Source organism: Coenobita brevimanus, chromosome 74 (genome assembly GCF_032717465.1).
Source record: "Coenobita brevimanus isolate Jiangsu-jjx chromosome 74, ASM3271746v2, whole genome shotgun sequence".
Lineage (NCBI taxonomy): Eukaryota > Metazoa > Arthropoda > Malacostraca > Decapoda > Coenobitidae > Coenobita > Coenobita brevimanus.
The window spans coordinates 8,248,510-8,268,817 of NC_137027.1; the positions used below are offsets into that span (position 1 = coordinate 8,248,510).

At 41.3% G+C, this 20,308-nt stretch overlaps 2 protein-coding genes across 3 annotated transcripts in view; both read right to left on the minus strand.

Moving 5' to 3' along the window:
- The window catches only part of Vps35 (Vacuolar protein sorting 35), a 40,703-nt gene extending 32,495 nt beyond the window's left edge, over positions 1-8,208 (minus strand). Inside the window, exons 1-4 of the mRNA XM_080278644.1 lie at positions 8,156-8,208; positions 2,243-2,445; positions 1,520-1,643; positions 489-614 (exon numbers count right to left, since the gene is read on the minus strand). Coding sequence (XP_080134770.1) covers positions 489-614; positions 1,520-1,643; positions 2,243-2,429 — 437 coding nt within the window. The 5' untranslated portion in view covers positions 2,430-2,445; positions 8,156-8,208. The remainder of the gene's footprint in view (positions 1-488; positions 615-1,519; positions 1,644-2,242; positions 2,446-8,155) is intronic.
- An 8,970-nt stretch (positions 8,209-17,178) lies between these two features.
- The window catches only part of beta-Man (beta-mannosidase), a 47,369-nt gene continuing 44,239 nt past the window's right edge, over positions 17,179-20,308 (minus strand). For both annotated transcript variants that reach the window (XM_080278576.1, XM_080278577.1), the window contains 3 exons: positions 19,770-19,889; positions 18,279-18,488; positions 17,179-17,788 (listed from right to left, as the gene is read on the minus strand). In XM_080278576.1, coding sequence (XP_080134702.1) covers positions 17,459-17,788; positions 18,279-18,488; positions 19,770-19,889 — 660 coding nt within the window. In that variant the 3' untranslated portion in view covers positions 17,179-17,458. The remainder of the gene's footprint in view (positions 17,789-18,278; positions 18,489-19,769; positions 19,890-20,308) is intronic.

The following is a 20,308-nucleotide window of genomic DNA, read 5'->3' on the forward strand; positions in this document are numbered from 1 at the left end:
TTCAAAGTGCACTAACAAATCTGGCCTCTGAACAGATTCTGCAACAATACAGCATACAGAAAAGGAAAAAATTCAGGATTTTGTTTTGGGTACCACCATAAGACACTATTCACCATGGGAAAATACATCAGATAAAGGGGGGGTATCATTTGCTAAGTACATTTTTGGAGCTATAAAGGAGCTGTTTTGGAGCTATAACATATAACAAGTAAAATGTACTTTAATGTACATTAAAGACTGGCAATGAGCTCTTTAAGGGGTTAATAGGTTATCTAAATATACTGACATACTAAAACCAATAATGAACTCAGCTAAACAGAATGACTAGGGTACTTCCCTGAATTTGTGAGATATTTCCACAACACAGAAACAGAAATGTTTAGTAAACTAATATTATCAACTTAAACATTGTAACAAATCAATTAACATCACAGGACAACTAGGAAATGCTCTTAACACATTACAAAGATGAACAGTGAATGTGTCACCTCAGGAAGAGGCCACGAAGGGGGTGCTGGACACCGCGACACATCTCCACTAGGTCCCTCAGGATGTCGCGTTTGCAGCTCTCATTAGTTTTGATGTACACCAGGCCCACTGTGATCAGCAAGTACCTGGACACATCAGATATTGCACTGGATCATTTTTGTTTACACCAAAACACAAAATTAATAACACAATGTACACAACAGTGGTGAATCAGAGGAAACTGTAAAAGCATCATACATATTCTTCTTAACTGCTAATGTACTGCAGAATATACATGCCAGTATAGTAACTGGCTTAATAATTTAGCAGAAGTGTGATATAAAAAGTGAAATAAGTAAAACTGTTTTACAACAGAAGCTAAATAAACAGAAGTAATAAATATACAAAATAACTTATCAGTAATGTATGAGCTGAACCAGTTTAACGACTTCAGCGAGGATGAGACCCGAGATGCTTGCAGTCTTCCTGTTCTGGGTTCTGAGCCATCTTAAACATTATAATGTAGTAATAAAACTGCATAAATCAGGCAAATTCAAACCCTGAAGTCTGTTGGCTTGAATCTTTTCATATCTCTTACTTAATATGTCAAAGATGGCAAATTCAAACCCTGAAGTCTGTTGGCTTTGAGTCTTTTCATATCTCTTACATGATAGGTCAAAAAAGTTCTAACCTTATAGAATACATGCATACCCATGACTGAATGACTTTATTATAATGTAGTACAGTGTCAGGACCAACTGCCTAGCCCTGGGCTCCTACGCTCCTCATGGGGCAACGTAGGATTGGATGATGGATGAATGGATATGTAAACAAGAAGACTTAAAAGATAAGTTCCCCACAAATGTCCCCCCCAAAAGATTTATGTGACATACAACTTTCCACCACATTCTGGAATGATTACAGTTACAAACTGAAGTGAACATTATAGCTGCAGAGTGTCTCTGGATAATTAACTATTGTAGCAGGTAGCTACTAATACATCAGAAAAAAAAAAAAAAAAAAAAAAAAAAATCCAGCATGAGTAACTTACAAGCGAGGGACGATATTTCCGGCATACTGCACCAGCTCATAAAGGTCTGCAACACGCTGGCCCTTCTGGAACTCATCTATTAGATACATCTCCAAGTGTCGCAGCTCATCACATATACACATGTCTGGGGCAGGAAGTTAAGGAAGCACAAACTAATGCCTGGTATAGTATACCAGTAATTAGTGAAAAGTGAGTATGTACATTTAATCTGTTTATTTGCTTTCCCCTTAGTTTTATTTCTGGAATATGGTATTTGATGTTTCTCAGAGTAACCTTACTCATCTGCAGTATGGCTTCATACTTTATAAGTTGCTGTGCAAGTGGACTTAAGCAGGGCAAGGCAATGCCATATCTAACCCTACTGAAGGAGAAATGCCACAAGAGATGACAAGGATAACCTTCCAAATACAAAATGAAGATTTTATTCTGGTAAATGCCAGCCAATCTTATATAGCTAAAGGAAACATCTTCCAATGAAAGATTAAGCAAATAAAAAAGCCTCTTTATACAGAGAGAAAGAACTAAAAGGTTCTAGGTCCATAAACTAAAAAACATTCCTTCTTAAGAAAATAATTTTTGATAAAATTAATATCTCTTTATAATCCATATACATGGACACAGTTCACATCTTGGTATACCAATATGTTAGAAGAGTAGGTATCTGCAGCAAGCACAAACCTGATATCAAATGAAAAATAATCACACTTCAGTGCAAGAGGATACAAAGCTCATAATAGGTTTTGGGTGAGAGGAGTGATGTACGCAACTCTCCCAGCATGTTTGAGGCATGCTTGAGTCCATCCATAAGACGTCCTTTATCCAGGCATCGCTTCATCTGAAAGGCCTGTCCACGCACTGCCCCCATTGCCTCATCCAGAAGCTTGTCCTGGTCATCCATTGGGGATACCATGTCCTCTATGTCTGACCTGCATAATAAGAAATATTATGAAACACATAGCACAGAAGAGAACCATTTACAGCACTGATGTACAGTTCAATATTGCAGATAAACAACAGTTGAGAACATAATGTGTAACAAAAGATGGGAAAAAAAAGTGAGGGCATATTTATGAAGGTGGGGAGGGGGGGCAGCTGTCATGGGGTTAAAACTCATTTTTTTTTTTTTTTTTTTTTTTTTAAGTCCATTCAGCTATGAACTTGTAATCCTAACGAAAACCCTCCAATTATCTGTAAATTAAGTACAGAGGGACATTTAGTGTATGCTAGACTGCTATCTGAATACTGACTTCCTTTCAAATGTCAGTCAAGACTTGGTCAATTACAGTACCATACATATAACCTCAACAAATTTAGTTATGGTAATTTACCTTGAAAACTACACAAGAACAGCAGAATATAATTACTCTTAAATTAACCTAACTATATATTACCTAGTCAAGCCTGATTTAATAAGTCTTAACTTCCCAAAATTACTTTTAAATTAATCTAACTATATATTACCTAGTCAAGCCTGATTTAATAAGTCTTAACTTCCCAAACCTATCTTAATCGAAAAAAAAACAAGTCATTTTTTTTCTCATCTAGTGTTTTCTTATTAACTACCATCTTAATATCATACACAAATATTGCCTACAATATCATCTTCATATCCCCTGAGTGTTCTGCAGCTTTCTGTTGCTACTTTGGGCAACAAGAACAACAATGCCCTAAACATGAAACATATACCCAACAGTTACAAGCTCTGTTTAAATAATAATTAACACAGAAAAAGAATTTTGTTCCTAAAAAATGGGGATAAAGGGTTGGCTTTGCTCTGGCATCTACAGGTCACACAGTCACATTTCAACAATCCTTCACCGCATGCAATGTTTCAACTATGGTGGTACCATTCTTAACTGGCGGTTTGGGTGGGGTACGAACCTCTGTACAGTGTTGCCACGTTTTCCATACCCGCGATGCCTCCCTCTCTCTCTCTCTCTCTCTCTCTCTCTCTCTCCTGGGGGGAGATGTGCGTCACCCTAGGGAATTTTGTTTCTTTTATGTGTTTTATAAACTTGTGCTTTCATTTCTTTATTTTGTTTTTTATTATATTATTGTTTTACATATGGCGCCAGATGACCTCACTATTGTGGCGTCATGATTTGTTTTCATTCAATCACTCTCTCCCTCCTTCGTTCCCTCCCTTCCTCCATCTCTCACTCAGCTGCACTCAACACTGCCCCTGGTCTGCCTTCCCCCCCCCCCCTCTCTCTCTCTTTCTTGTCTGTGGTATTTTAGGATACATTTTGGTTATTTTCTTTTACGTCATAAGGTACGTATTGTAAATTTGACTTTATTTCCACACCACCCAGGAGGTAAAAGTCTTGGCGTGTCTTTTTTTAAGGTGTCCCCAAACAGGCCTAGGATTGAGGAAGCTCTGGCCAGGTGGGACTGGGTGTGAGTGAGTGTTGCCGCTCACGAGAGTTTAATGTATTATTTTTTTTTACTAAGAAATTGACATATTTTTACTTATATTCCTGCACCTTACCTTATAATCATAATTGTGACATTATTACCAACCCCAGAAATACAGTAACAGCCAATAAAAGTGACTACTTTTTTTTAAGGAACACTGTAAAATATTTATGCCATGTTTCTGTATTGCCGTATAAATATTTTAAGCATAATACGTTTACTGTTCTTTCATATATTATAATACACACGTTACCATTATATTCTTATGTGTTTATCTTATTGTGATGCCTATTACATATATCAGAGCCATTCACAAAGCGGGTATGGAACATGTGGCAACACTGTACAGAGGTTCGTGCCCCACCCAAACTGCCACTTAAGAATGGTACCACCATAGTAGCTAAAGGCACGGGAAGGGGTGGGTGAGTGTTGATGTCAAAAAATCAGGGCCCGGAGGAAGGGGGTGTTAATGGCAAAAGACCAAGGAATGGGGAGGGGAGTTAATGGCAAAACACCAGGGAATGGGGAAGGAAATTAATGGCAAAACACCAGGGAATGGGGAGGGGGACCGATGGCTAAACACCAGGGAATGGGAAAAGGGGTGGGGGTGTTAGTGGCAAAACACCACTGGTATCAAAACACCAAGGATGTTAATATCAAAACACCAGGGCCTGGGAAAGGGGGGGTGTTAATAGTGTTAAAACACCTGGGACCGTGAGATGGGGTGTTAATGGTACAAATCACCAGGGAATGATAGAAGAGGGGGTGTCGATGATACCAAAACACCAGGGCTGGTAGAGGAGAGTCTTATCAGTACTAAAACACTAAGGCCTAGGAGGAGGGGGTGGAGGTAATGGTACCAAAACACAAAGGTACAGGAGGGGGGGGCGGCAAATCAATCAAACAATCAATTGCCAGATGCCATAATCCCGTAAGGGGTGGCCACTGACTTTGAGTTATTTGTTTTACGGGGAGGGGCACTAACCCTCCACTGACCCATTTGTTGACACGTAGGGAGCACGTATGGTTTGGTTATATGGTTACCACCCAGCGTTATAAACGGTTTCTTGGCTTACAGGAAACCATTTGGCTTGTCACTCAATGTAAAGCCACCTGTAAAGGAAAGAAAAGCAATAAGAAGAGACAGGAAAGATGGGAGAAATAGGAAGAGAGGAGGGCAGCCACAGAAAAAAAATAAATAAATAAATAAATAAAGGCTGAGGAAGAAGCAGGCAGCACTACATCAAGTGAGTGGATGATGGTCACCACCACCTGAGGCAATGGTACCAAAACACCAGGGCCTAGGAGATGGAAGGGGAAGGTAACAGTACTAAAACACCAAGGCCTCTTAGGGAGGGGGAAGAAGTAATTGTACCAAGGCATCAGGACTGGCGGAGGGGGGAGTGTTAATGGTACCAAAACAACAGGGCCTAGGAGAAGAAGGTGTGATACTGGTACCAAAACACTGGGGCTGGGAGAATGGGATGTTAATGGTACCAATACACCAGGGCCTGTGAGAATGCAGAGGTAATGTTACCAATACACCAGGGCCAGGAAAGGAGGGTGTTAATGGTATCAAAACACCAGAGAGAGGGGAAAATTAACAGTACCATAAGTCCAAAACACCAGATGTCCAGCTCAAAGGGGGTCCAGAGAGCAAGCCAGGATCTTCCTAATGTACAGTATTCTTCAGCATTAGCTAGATAATCCAGATTCATTATTCTTGATCATTTATTAAAGCACAATGAGCAGAATACCAATACATCATCAGATATAACAGCATTTCTGTCTCAAAGGGGTGGGGAGGACTGTCAGTAGGATCAAGGGCTGAGGAATCATAATGTTTCTTACTACCAGGACTCCATGGTGTCTCTCTCGGGCCCTAATTACAGTACTGGACTATGTATCTATCTCCCTTATGTCTGGTCTTCTTCCAGGTGCTAACCCTGCCTGGTTGCTCTTTATACACACACATCTTTTATGCAGTCTCAACTGCTCCTCTTCCTTGGCCAACTACCTCATTTAAATACCAGTACCATGCAACCTCTCTTCTGCCATGCAGCTACTTTTCCTTTGCAAATATCACCAAGTACAGTACTACTATCAACAAGTGCCCCTGTCACATCTGATTTTCTCTTCCAGGTCTTGGAAAATCTGTCTGGTGAATCTGCAGCAACTGACAATGATGCTTTTAACTAGCCACATATACAGTACGGTACTGTACATGTCATTTGCTGTGAACTCAAGACATTAGCCTAATTTTCCAAAAGCACAAAGAGAAAAATCGGAAATGTGATGGAATTTACGGCACCTACAGCACCTCTTCCTCTTTAAAACACTAGCCTCTTGCCACTCTATTTCCCTGCCTTCTGTCCACACTTCCATAAGCACCTCAATGTGTTTCTAAGAGGACACTCCCCCCATCCCCACCCCCAGCAATTAAAGTCAATTCCAAAAAGCACAGGATATTCTTTTCTTTGCAAACTTATGAGCTGAAACTTTACATCTACCAAACATAACTACTGGTACAAGACAATCACCTCACTTTATGTAAATCATCTAAGGGTTACTCACCTGGTTGGCTACCTCATTACAATTTAACAGTATGGCTTAGCAGGAATCTGCTTTTCAAGAATTTGGACAGTCCATACCTGCTGGTATGCCAGACCCATTTCTTATACACATCATCACCAGAATAGACAATAGAGTAAGGGCTGAGTTTTGTGCCATATGCAGGTTAGTTACACTGCTAGAGGGACTTCAAATTATGAATCGTATTTATTCAATATAATCAAACAATATGTGACCTAGCTGTGAGTGGGGGGACTTTTTAAATGATGCAACTGAGTCAGCACTAACAGCATCATCTGACAGAGAATTCCAGAGGTCTATACATCTGATACTGAAAAACTTGCATCTACACTCAGCTGGAGAGTAGGACTTGGCCACCTTGAATCTATGGCCCCCAGTGTGAGTTAATGAGGGAAGAGAAAAAAAGTTCATGCAGTGCAATTGAGGACCGGTGATGAAAGATTTTCCAGCATTTAATAAGGTCAGCTTTCATCAGTCTCCCATTTACAGAATACATGTCCAGATTTTTCAGACGGTCTGCATAACTGATTTGCTCGTCCATCTGCGCTGTACAGACTCCAGAAGCCTCAGGCCACCATGGTACCCTGCATTCCATACAGTGGAGCCAAACTCCAGGAGGGGTCTGATGTGGGATTTGAACAGCGTCAACATAAAATCTTGGTCACGACAGAGGGTGGATTTCAATAAATTATTTGCCAGGCCTGCTGCATTTTTTAAAGTAGTTCCTATGTGTATGTGGAATTACAGAGAACTGTCAACCAATATACCCAAGTCTTTATGTGTAGTTTCTACAGAGAGATTGGTGTTGTTCATGTGATACTGCTGAAGTGTGCAAATGGAGTTCCAATCTACTGAGCCTCTCTGACATCGTGGTAAAGTACACTTGTTGAGACTGGAACGTAAACCCCAGGACTCGGCAACCCTGCACACCATATTTATATCCTTCTGGCATGTACTTATATCTACAGCTAACAAAAAGCAGGTGTTTTGACATAACTTCAGGTAAATTTTCATGTCGTCAGCAAAGAATTTGCATTTGGAAAGTATATATATATATATGATGATAAAAAGTTTATAGCCTATATACCAGAAAGAGCAAGGGGCCTGGAATGGTTCCCTTGGGGACAGCACTGAGAACATTTCTTGAGGAACTGGTACAGCCAGACAGACACTTGCATGGTGCAGCCGGACAAGAAGTCAGAGATCCAGGTCAGCAAGGAACCGCTGACCTCGAGTAACCTCAGCTTGTCAGTGAGTATCAAATGGGTGACAATGTCGAAGGCTTTGTTATAGTCAAACTAGAGAGGAAAATGACCATGAGCTACCGTAGAGCTTGAACGATATGACATGGTCTATACATCATACTAGTAAAAAACACATATCTCTTCCTTGCACTGATACCTGCAGTCATTTATCCATGGCTGTATACTCAATAAGGCAAATAAAAAAAACATACCGTACTATATCCAATCCTTGTCATGACGGCTTAGCCTGACAGGAAAACAATACTCAACCAGGAAAAATATATATTCCACAGAGTTAATTACATTTCTGAGTCAGAGTGATGGCAGCGTGACACTCTAGTCTAGCAGACAAGGTATGACTGGTCCAAGTGAGGTGTAACTATACCTTTTATCAGTGAAAAGGGAGGCGTTGGCTGGACCACTTCGCCAGTGTTTACAATCACCTGACGCCGCGTCCCATTTCCTGCATTCTTATTTTAATTACTCTAATGCTCACAGTATATCTAACTTTCCATATCATATTGATAGATATATAAAAAATATTTACAACTGTTGAAGAAAATTATAATAACAATATAAGCATAACAATGACTACGTAAGTGTAGTTTTACAGAAAAAGAAAATTATTTCAGGAGACACTCATTTATTTCAAAAATATGGCTGACTTTTCTCATTATGCTTCGTCTCATCACCCTGCTGTTATCTGCCTTCAGGAAGCTTTCCCTCACTCTAGTTGACCCAAACCCCCACCCAGGCTCCGGGGATACCATTGTTATCATACCCATTCTGGCCAAGGCCTGGTTACATACTTTCGTCACTACTCACATTCGATCGCACTGTCAAATCGCATACCTCTTCTCACTCCTCCCTCTTTCACATATTCGGCTCACTGTCAACTGTGCCTCTTTGTATATATGCAACCTTTATCTCAGTCCAGTTGGGGGTGATCCTACCCTACCACTTTACCTACTCTCCGTTCCTCACGTATCTTTTACCTGGGCGATTTTAATGCCTCTCATTCGTCATTTGGGGGTTCCCGTGTCTCTTCTGCTGGTCATCATCTCCATGACTTCTCCAATAACCATCATCTGTATCCTTTATCCACTCGTCATCCCACTTATGTTGGGGGAGGCCATCTCGATCTCGTCCTATAAGGGTGGTATAACATGATGTCACGGTTGACATTGTCCATACTCTTATCTCCGACTACAATGCCATCCTTGCCACATATTCCATTTCCATCCTGCACTCTCAGCACCGCCATGTCAAGAAAAAAAGCTAATATCCCTATTCCGCTGCAACCAACTTTCAAGGACATGCTAACCACCTGGTTTGCCGTCATTCGTTCGCCACATCAACTGAACTTTACATCTCCCTAATTACCGTAGTGCAGATCTTTTATGATCATTACTTGCTGCAAGTCAACCACAAAAAATCCTCTGCTCTCCAAGCTGGGGAGTGGGTACGGGATCGCCGTCTACGTGACAGCGAGGAGGACGTGAGGTGAGCGGCAGTTGCCTACCTTGCTGACCGTACGACTGGCAACCTCCACTCCTATCTCACTGCAACCAGGTCCTCCAGCGACCTCAAACACAGTGTGCGCCAGGAATACTGGCATGCCTTTCTCCAGCATATTAACACACACACTCCTCGATTTAGGGCTTGGAGGCTTGTTAACAGTTGTTCAGTCCTGTGAGTCTCCTTCCCCTCCTCTCCTCCACAATCCTGTGGAATATGCCAGCAACCTAGTTGATAAATGGTCCACCCAGTCTCAACTGACATCTCTGTCTCCCCCCATCAAGGCTCGCCTCTCGGCTGCTAGCGGAAACAGGCTAGCACGCATTGCAGAGGCTCGCTTCACGCCCTCTCCCCCTGATGATCACCCCATCACCAGTGATGAGTTGCGCCTTGTGCTTTTGCAAGGCACTGCAACTGCCCTGGGTGATGACGGGATCACCTGTGTCATCTTGAGACTCATCAGTCAGGTCCCTTGCAATCCCTTACTTACACTCTTCAACTTCAGTCTTTATGAAGGCAGTCTCTCTCCAGAGTGGACCCGTAACACCATCACCCCCGTCCCTAAGCCTATAGGTCCTCTGATTTCAGCCCCATTTCCCTAACTTCCTGCATATGCAAAGTCCTCGAGAGAATTCTTTTAGCAAGGCTCTGCGATCTTCTTCAGGACCAGCCCTCTCCTCATTTCTTTGGCTTTTGCCTTCACATCCTCCTCCTGTACAGCCTTCACTGACCTCAAACCTGCATTCGACGTCGCAAACCGTGACGTCATCCTTGACGAACTTGCCCACCTGGCAGCCTCTTCTGCTGGCTGGAAAGTTACCTGCCCCATGCATCGCCACTCTCGGGTTCTGTTTGGCGAGGCGGTCAGTGATTACCGACACTTCAATTTTGCCACAACTCAGGATGGAGTACTCAGCCACATTCTCTTTAGTCTTCTCATGAATAGACTCCTCCGTCTTTTAGGACCTATCCTTGGCTCCTTTCTGATTTTAACCTATGCTGATGATATCTGCATCCACTCCCCTTCTCCTGTCACTCTTCAACTTCTTCAGCCAGGCTGCATCTGCTTGTGGGTTGATCATGAACACTGCCAAAACCAAACTGTTTACTCAATCCCTCACTCATAGTTTGCCTCTCATCTTGAGGTAGTCCAGGATTATACCTACCTCGGAATTCCTCTCTTTTCCCTCTTTAACCCCTCCCAGTATGTCTGTGCTATCTGCACCGGCTTCCACCGCAGACCTAAACTCCTTGACACGCTCACTTGTGACTCGTATGGGGTTAACATCCCCATTGCTCGATCAGTTTACCTGTTATATATATTCTCACACTTCTTGGTTATCATGTTATCCCTCTCTCTCTTGTCCACCCAGCTTAGCTTCGATCACTTGAAGTGGTACAAAACCGGGCGATGCGTCTCATTCTTCGCTGCCCCAGGTCTGCCAGAGTAAACATCTATCTCTATCTATTGCCAGACGCCTCAATCCCGTTTGGGGTGGCCACAAACAAATCGCCTCCAAGTCGCCCTGTCCCTCACCATTTCACTGCCCTGCTCCCAACTCACACACCCCTCTCTCATATACCTCTCCACCCCATCCCTCCATCTCATCCTCGGCCTCCCCCTCCCTCTTCCCCCCTCCACCTCACTCACATACACTCTCTTCGTCAGTCTTTCACCCTCCATCCTCTCCACATGGCCAAACCACCTCAGTGTGTTCCTCATAACGCTTCCTATCACATCCACAGCCACACCACAACGCTCCTTTATATCCTCATTCGTCAGCCTGTCTCTCCATGTGACTCCACAGGCTCCTCTTAACTCATTTCCACTGCTCTCACTCTTGACTTTTTCAGACGAAAAAATTATATGAAAATGCAATGCATATTTTCCAAACTGTAAGGGGAACTAATCTCTTTTTCCTAAACAAAACTTCACTTAATTATCAAGTAGCTACCTCACTGACTCAACAAATGCATACAGAAATAACATAATATAATGTTAAAAACTTCTTACTGGTTCCAATGACACCCACTAACACGCACACAAATCAATAGACACACGCACACACAGGCACATGTTATGAAGGCACCATGGAATGTATTAACGAGCTACACATTTTAGTCATACACACACACACACACACACACTCAGAAACAAACATCCCAAATGGGCCTGTGGTTAAAAACACACACACACACACACGCACACACACACTCCGCTCGCTGGTGCAGTGGTAATGCTCTCGCCTAGCATCTGCTAAGACGGAGGTTCGCGCCATGCTCGGGATGCAAAAAAGTTTCACTGACAAAGCGAGTGGTCACTGTCCTCCTCGAACAAGAGGATGGGTATGTGCGTGTGTGAAGGTCAAGGCTTTGCCCTTAGATCGGACTATATGAGCTCTCAGCTCTCTTCCGGGAGGGTAAAATGCCGATGATCACAAAACCATCACGTGATCCTGACCGACCCGGTGAATTAAACACACAGACACACACACACACACACACACACTTTCCTATGAGGCCTGTGCTTGTAAAACACACACACACACACCTATTGTCTGTATTTTTCCAGTAATTTGTCTGTCCGAATTTAGGATTTTTTTTTTTTTAAATAGAGATATTCATTAAAACAGTCATAGCAAGATGATGCATGTATATATTTTAAAATAGTTTACTGCCCAGTACTTACAACACTTTTCCACATATAATCGTACTAATTACGTTCTTACAATTGAAACTGCTCTGTGTGAACAAAGTTTTGCAGGGTTAAAAAATGTCGATTTTTTTACCATTTGATTCATAAATTTTTTTCACCCACACATATTCAAGCTAGTTTAATAGGACTTATACATAATAATCTTTAAAGATTACCCTACCTACCCATATCAATATTTTTTTGCAAATTCGCACTCTCTTCCAATAAACTTCAATTATTACATTTTTTCGCAAAACGTCCGAAGTTTGGGCGCTGTCCAAAGTTACGTTGTTTTACGGTACTTTCCATAATCCTCGTCTATCCACCCTGTCATGTGCTTTCTCCAAATCCATGAAGGTCGCACACAACTTTCCCTTCTCTAGACACTTTTCCACTAAAGATCTAAGATTGAATATCTGATCTACACAACCTCTTCCCTTCTTAAAGCCTCCCTGTTCTTCTCCAACTAATTACTCAGTTATTTCCCTAACTCTGTCAATAAGTATCCTACCGTATACTTTTCCTATTACACTAAGAAGACAAATGCCCCTATGATTACTACACACTTCTTTTTCCCCTTTCCCTTTGTACAGTACCCTCTTGTCCAACATGCATTTGTCCAGCACGATTCGCGTCCAGCACAGAGAGCAAAAAATTAGTACGATTTAATACAATTTAATTACTAACATGGGTTCTTTAGCATAACACGGATGGAGCTCCGAGAAGTGGGCGGAATCCGCAGCGTTCGCCTCTAGCAAGATCACCCCCAGTCCAACACGGTCATACTGGACGTTCCTGTGACGCTGACAGCCAATCAAAACTTCCAATCAAGTAGCCTCCCCCGTCCGCTATTGTGACGTGATCGTGATGTCGCCCAATTGAAAACGCTTCTGCTCTCACGTGGTTTTGTTTAAATTTCTCATGCCACAGCGCCACTCAGTCGCATAAGTTGCATTGGATGGTGCTTTTTTCTCGCTGCATTTTCTGCCCTTGCTACTGCATTTTACCCTGCTCACGATGCCTAGGAAGCCTTCTGAGGACCCCAAGAAGCAGCAGCACCTCCCTCAGGCCACCAAGCTAGAAATCATTGAGAGGAAGAAGAAAGAGGAGAGGAATGTGGACATCGCCAAGGCCTACGCCGTGAAAGAAGCCAGCTTGAGGTCCATAATAAAAAACCAAGACAAGATTTTCCAGCAAAAGGAGGAAGAAAGAAGAGTGATAGGACAGGCAGAAGCAAGACCTTCCATGGATGTGGACGAGGATAGTGATTCTGAGTGTGATTTCGCAGGATTTATGAGGGAGGTTGAGGAGGAGCAGCAGCCATTACCTGCTAGTGATGCCAGCAGCCATCCTCTGGAGCCCCAGTAGGACTACCTACAACCTCAGATACCACATTCCATTCCCAGCAAGCCCACCAACACTATCCTAAAAGGTTAGTTATCATTCATAGTACAGTACCATTTATTATAATTACAGTAGTACCAATATATGTATAGGTATATGGTAGGAATTTAGGGTGACTTTTCCTAGGGTTGCCTACATAATTCATTTTTCCCCATAAGCTCTGTTGTTTGTCCAACACGTTTTTGGTCCAATACGGGACCCGTGCATGACAATATTACTGTGTTGGATGCGAGGGTACTTTCAAAGGAATAATTATACCCGACTTCCAATCCTCCAGGACTTTACCTTCATCTCAGGCCAATCTGCACATCTTCCACATCCATTCTACTTCTATCTCTCCCCCATGCTGCAGCATTTCACCACACACACCACCAATTAATTCCTGGGGCTTTCCCCATTTTGACATTCTTCAGTGCTTCCACAACTTCCATCCTACTGATTCCTTCCTGTCTTCTCACTTCCCTCCTTCTCCCAGCCACTTATACTTGCATTACTTTCATTCTCTGTTCAGCATTTCATTAAAGTGTTCCTCCATCTGCTCACTTTTTCTCCCTTCTCAACTAGTAATCTACCATTTTTATCTTTCACTCCCCTAGTAACTTCATTGCCACTCTGTCTGACTCTCCTTACCTCTTTCCAGAACATTTTCTTACATTCCCTCCACTTGACACTCAAATTCCTTCCAAATTCCTCATCCACTCTAATCTTTTCACCACTTTTCCTTTCTACATATAACTCTCTCTTCTGTCTCTCAACTTCTTACTAATCTTTTCACCACTCTTCCTTTCTACATACAGTAAAAGTCCCATTATTCGGCAGCTGATTATTCGGTAGATCCGACATTTCGGCAGTTTTGAGAAATAGTCCCATTTACGAAAATCTTTTGGGGGATGAAGTACATGAAAGGGTACAGCAGGGAAGAAAGGTTGTTGGTACACTGAAAGCAGTGATGAGAAATAGGGACGTGAGCATGGAAGTTAAGAAGTCACTGCATGATGGTATTGTGATCCCTACCCTGACGTATGGAAGCGAGGCGTGGACCTTGCAAGAGGGGAACAAGTCAAGAGTGAGAGCAGTGGAAATGAGTTACTTGAGAGGAGCATGTGGAGTGACGTGGAGGGACAGGTTGACGAATGAAGAAGTCAAGGAACGTTGTGGGGTAGATGTGGATGTGGTTGAAAAGATTAGGAGAAATACACTGAGGTGGTTTGGACATGTGGAGAGAATGGAGGATGAAAGACTGACTAAGAGGGTGTATGTAGGTGAGGTGGAGGGAGGGAGAAGGAGGGGTAGACCGAGGATGAGGTGGAGGGATGGAGTTGAGAGGTATATGAGGGAGGGGGGGGTGAGTTGGGGGGAGGGGAGTCAAATGGTGGGTGACAGAGTGACTTGGAGGCATTTTGTCTGCGGCCACCCTTTGCGGGATTAGGGCATCGGGCTATAGATAGATAGATAGATTTGATTGTTCGGCAGATGTCCGGAATCATCTCGGCAGTCCAGGAAGTGTTATCTGTGACTTGTAGGCCTAATGTTTCATTACACTTCTGTATGTTCACTAATTTCTATATTTTTTCAGACTCAGGTATAGTATTATATTGATTACAATATTGGATAGTATCATACAGTACAGTAACCACCCCCTCCAAATTAGCGAGGGTTACGTTCCAAGCCCCCTCGCTAATTCCTGAAATTCGTTCATTCTTGACGCATTCCTGAAAGTGTCATTTACTGGTAATTGCGTAGCCCATGAACCACTGATACTGTAATGCATTACCCATAAATAATGGGGCTTGTTAAATTAGTTTCCCCATTGTTTTTAGCTGTACGGCTGTGACAGCTCTAGTATTTTTATTCCTCAGCATAATGGAGGAAGGGACTGTCCTGTTTAACTGAACCTAATCTAACTGTACCTAATAATTTAACCATACCTAACCTAACCTAAAGTCAGAAAAATACTTAAAAATAAACTGGAGGAATATGAATTGCTAAGGTCTCTCTGATGAAAGTTAAACGTACATTTAGCGCTCATTCTTTTTTTCGTTTTTGTGTTCAACGTGAAAGAGAGTACTGATGCAAACAGTAATATATCCCATTAACCCCTTAATAACCTCCGGCACTGAACAACCCTTTTACAGTACCGATGTCAGTGATATCAAGTCAGTGTGAGCTATAAAGAAAACTGAACAATTATGGGGAGGGAACGAAGGTCACTGGTACGTTTACTCGACTCTATGCTAAGATTCCAAGCAGTCAGGCAGTCGGTTAATCTCAGATGTTTTCGCCCATTTGGTAAATGCCCCGTAACTTTATAAGTTTTTCCGTGACTCATAGCGAATCATAGCATGGGTTTGGAAAGCTAAATAACATTGCTAGGTGAGCCAGACGATTATCTTCATGTCTTTAAGAAAAACCAATTGATAGAAGAATGGAAGAAACTTACTCTACGTACTCAGAGGGATTAAATTTCTTCCATTTTCTTAAAGATGTGAAGATAATCATCTGGCACACCTAACAATGTGTTATTTAGTTTCCTAAACCCATGCTATGATTCACGGGAGAAGTTACAAAGTTACGGTGCATTTACCAAATGGGCGAAAACATCTGGGATTAACCGACCCTCTGACTGCTTGGAATTGTTCACAGTTTTTTACTGTAATGGGTTGTTCAATGCCGGAGGTTATTAAGGGGTTAATGGAATACATTACTGTTTCCATCAATACTCTCCCTTTCACATGTAAACAAAAAAAACGAAGAAAAGAATGAATGCTAAATGTACGATTAACTTTCATCAGAAAGACCTTACCAATTCATATTCTTTCACTTTATTTTATGCAATTTTCCGACTATTTTATTTTGTGTTTGGAAAAATACTGTATACAGCACTCACTCCAAACATATTTGTAATAACATAAGTAGTGATGAGTTCACCAATACAAGTGATGTACTGAGCTGGTAGGTAATATTACGTATCATTTCGGCCATCCAGGAAGTGTTGTATGCCTACTGTGTCATTACACTTGTATATGTTCACTAATTTATATATATATATATATATTTCAGATTCAGGTACAGTACTGTATTGATTGCAGTATTGTACAGTATACTCTCTCCAAACAGTTGTAATACCATAAGTGGTGATGACGTGTTCACCAATATATTTAAGGTACTGAGTGGGTAGGTTTTTGATTATTCGGTAAATCCAATATCTCGGCATCATCCTGGTCCCATAGATGCCGAATAATGGGACTTTTACTGTATAACTCTCTCTTCCGTCTCAACTTCTTCCACGCCCCTATTTCTCATCCTTTCATTTTATGCTTTCTTCTTTTGTGCCACAGCTCTCTCACCTCTTCATTCCACCATGCTGTTCCTTGCACCCCCTTGTATGAATCCAGTACAATATCACCGAACTGACTGTTCTCCCAAATGGGTACATTAGTGTCCTAAAAATACCCACAGTGTTATGATAACAGATATGAATGTGATATCCTTAGCATATCATAACAGAGATAATGTGACTAACACAAACTGGTGATGTGTGAGAACTACTGGACACCATCCCTCTTTTGACATGCTGAAGGTTTAATACTGAACCTTGATAACAGGCCTCATAACCTAACTGTAAAGTCAGACGGAAAAAAGAATGGAGGTGTGTACTGCAGAAAGAGTATTTCCATGCAAGATGAACAAGCAGAAATAGATGAACTGCACTATCATAAAGCTATGCTTCCTAATCCTGCAGAAGAGTTCCATCTGTATACATGATACCCAAGGCTGTATTAAAAGACCAGAAAAATGTGTATTTTAGTGTGAAATTTACAGCATATAATTTTAGTAATGAGTTTTTCCTAATATATATGAAATCACAGTTTTACCAACATCTTGGTTTATTATCACAGAGTTAATTAGAAGCTAAGACAGTGACATTCAATACTGCAATAAAATACAGTACCAAATTCCCTATTGTAACTCCTGAAAAAAGCTGAGCTCTGGCATTCTCTAGGGTATTAAACTTTCCTGAATAGTGTAGATAACAAGTGAGAAGGCACAGAATGACAGCAACATTACAGTTTACAAGAAGATTACATTATTCAAGTCATTAGGATGGAAGACTCTATCTTTCATGTCATGTGACTCCTCCTGAGTGTGGCTCCGGCTGGGGTAGGTGTCTGTGAGGCATGTGACAGTCAGGGATGATTCTAATTCTCCTGATGTTATCTCCTGACCGGCATAGAAGAGGACATCTACTGAAGGCTGAGTCATAATGAAGCCATTTTGTGAGAAATAACCTGGAGAGTCTGTCTCCATCCACACAAATAGGGCCACAGCATCTGAGGTCACCTGCACAGTGAAAGTCCAGTTGCCGCCACTTGAGACAACAGGACCTGACACCGAGTTAACCTGGTGGAAAGGGATTGTTATGGTTAGAATATAATGGCTAGAGGTAATGGAACTTATGTGATACAGATCCATATGAGTGTGTTATTGCTGTTCTTGTGGATTTTAGGGGTTTCAATGATGCACCAATGTGTGTCTGCTCCATTCCACTGTTCAGTCTGTTGAGAGATTACTTATTTTTGTATTTTATCTTTCCTTGTTTTCTGAATCCTATTTCATTCCATTCTCAGGTGGGAAAAAAACTCAGGCTGACTGATGATGATGATGACGATGTTAATAATGATGATCACAATGATTACGACTGAAAATGATGACGATAATGATAGCAAGAAGATGATGATAATATAATCTCTACTCCAAGGATGTCTTTTTCATTCTGATCAGGTTACTACCAGACAGTTTCATACAACTGGGGAAGAATCTTTAATACTGAAAAGGGATGATTAAGGCTAACTCCTAAAAACTTTTCACACCCAGTTCTCTCTATACCCACCTTAACCTGAGCATGAACAAGGGGAGCATCCTTTGGCTTGCCCAGGAAGTAGAAGTTATCTGGCACAATGGTTGCAGAGTCTGCCACGGTGAGATTTGAGGTGACGAAGCAGACATCAACAGGGTCATAAAGACTATGCTGGCAGTGGGTGTCAATGTGTAGGTCATTCCAAATACTAAGGCTCAATGCCTCACTGGCTGTCTGCCCCTCCTGGTGTTTCAAAGGAAGACAAAAACATTGAGTTCTTGTTATGTGCTAGAGGTGGGTCACAAAATATCACAGCTTTTCCATACAAATGGTAAGGTAAAGATGAGGTACGAGTAAGTCCTCATTTTATAATGTGTTCCAAACACTGCAGCTTTTTCCATACCACTGAAACATTAAACTAGAGGAAATGACAAATCACCTTTATATGCAACAATGGAACATTAATAAGCTTTCTATATTACTTCCTGCGGACTGAATATAAAAAAATGAGCAAATGAGTAAATAAATAAAAATTAATTAACAAATACTCTCATCTTAAATGTCAGGACAAACTGCCTAGCCCCGGGCTCCTATGCTCCTCATGGGGCAACGTAGGATTGGATGGATGGATGGATAAAAAATAACATAAAACAAAGACTTTCTGTATAAGGAACACAAAGAAAATCCACAGCAAACATATTCAGCTTACTTACTTATTCTTATTTTCTTGTTTAGGCAACTAAACTTTTCGGCTTCAACTGTTTGTGTAACTGATTGATAAATTACTTGGAATTTATATTTCAATTTGTTAATGTTTACCAGTTCTAATACCTGTACACTACGAAGGTAAGGATGATAAAAACGTCACATCTGCCCTGAATATAAGTGACATTAATATCCCTGAGCACCACTGCTGAATTTCATGATAACTCATTACCTCTCATAACTAATCCTGTACACAATACTAATCTCCAAAGGGAGATGTCTTTAAAAATACACTCAGTACTACACTGTAAGAGCTTAACTATGAAATCAACAGAATCATTATGGAACTAAAGAATATGCTGATGGATAACCAGTTACTGTACAGTTTAGTTACCTCATGTAATTTTTTTTTCCCTTGTTATCTCTGGTGCACAAATGGCAAGACTGCAGTACTCGAATATGCGCATGAACGAATATACCGGTAGACTGTGCAGACGCTAATGTTGTTGTTCTTTTTGTTGCAACTATTGTCGATGTTGCCCTACGCTCATCTGCAGGCCAAAATAGCCCTTCTGTAGTGTAAACCATGCAGACAGAAATCTGTATTCGTTCGTACACCTTCTTTATCACTACAATGCTGCCACATGTAAGTCAGTCTTACAGATGGGAACGGAATACCCTGACGTAACTGCATCTAATTAATTAGGAAGAGAACTGTTTGTAATAAGCAGCAAATGTAAATAATCTACAGCCATGTCAAGGGTGAAATAAACAGGTCAGTGAATGAAGCTAGTCTATAAAGAATCTGCAATTACTAACCACTGAAATGTCACTGCTGATCACCAACTTGGGTTCAAACTCGTCATAGCGATGTAGCTCAATGTTCAGGTTTGCCGTTTGAATGTCATCTATCAGGTCACTCACAACATAGACTTTAACCTGAAAAGACAATGATGAGAAATTACAAATTTCCTGGTATGGGGAATAAACTAAATATATTTAATATATGTACTTTTTTTTTTTTTATGCATTCATTTAGTTTGTACTGCTTGTTTTGCATCATTAGAAGCTATATTTCATTCTTTGATTTGACAGTTTTTTGTAACCATTAATGAATTTCCTTAGATAAAAGTGGTGCACTTGGAAAGAAAGAAAGAGAAAAAAAAAAAAACTTATTACAGTATCAGCTCTCTATCTACCTACAGCCAGATGCCATAATTCCATAAGGGATGGCCATTGTCTTTGAGTTAATGGTTTTACAGGGAGAGGCACTAACCCTCAACCAATCCACTTGTTGACACATAGGGAACACGTATGTGTTGGTTATACAGCATGGTTACCACCCAGCATTGTAAATG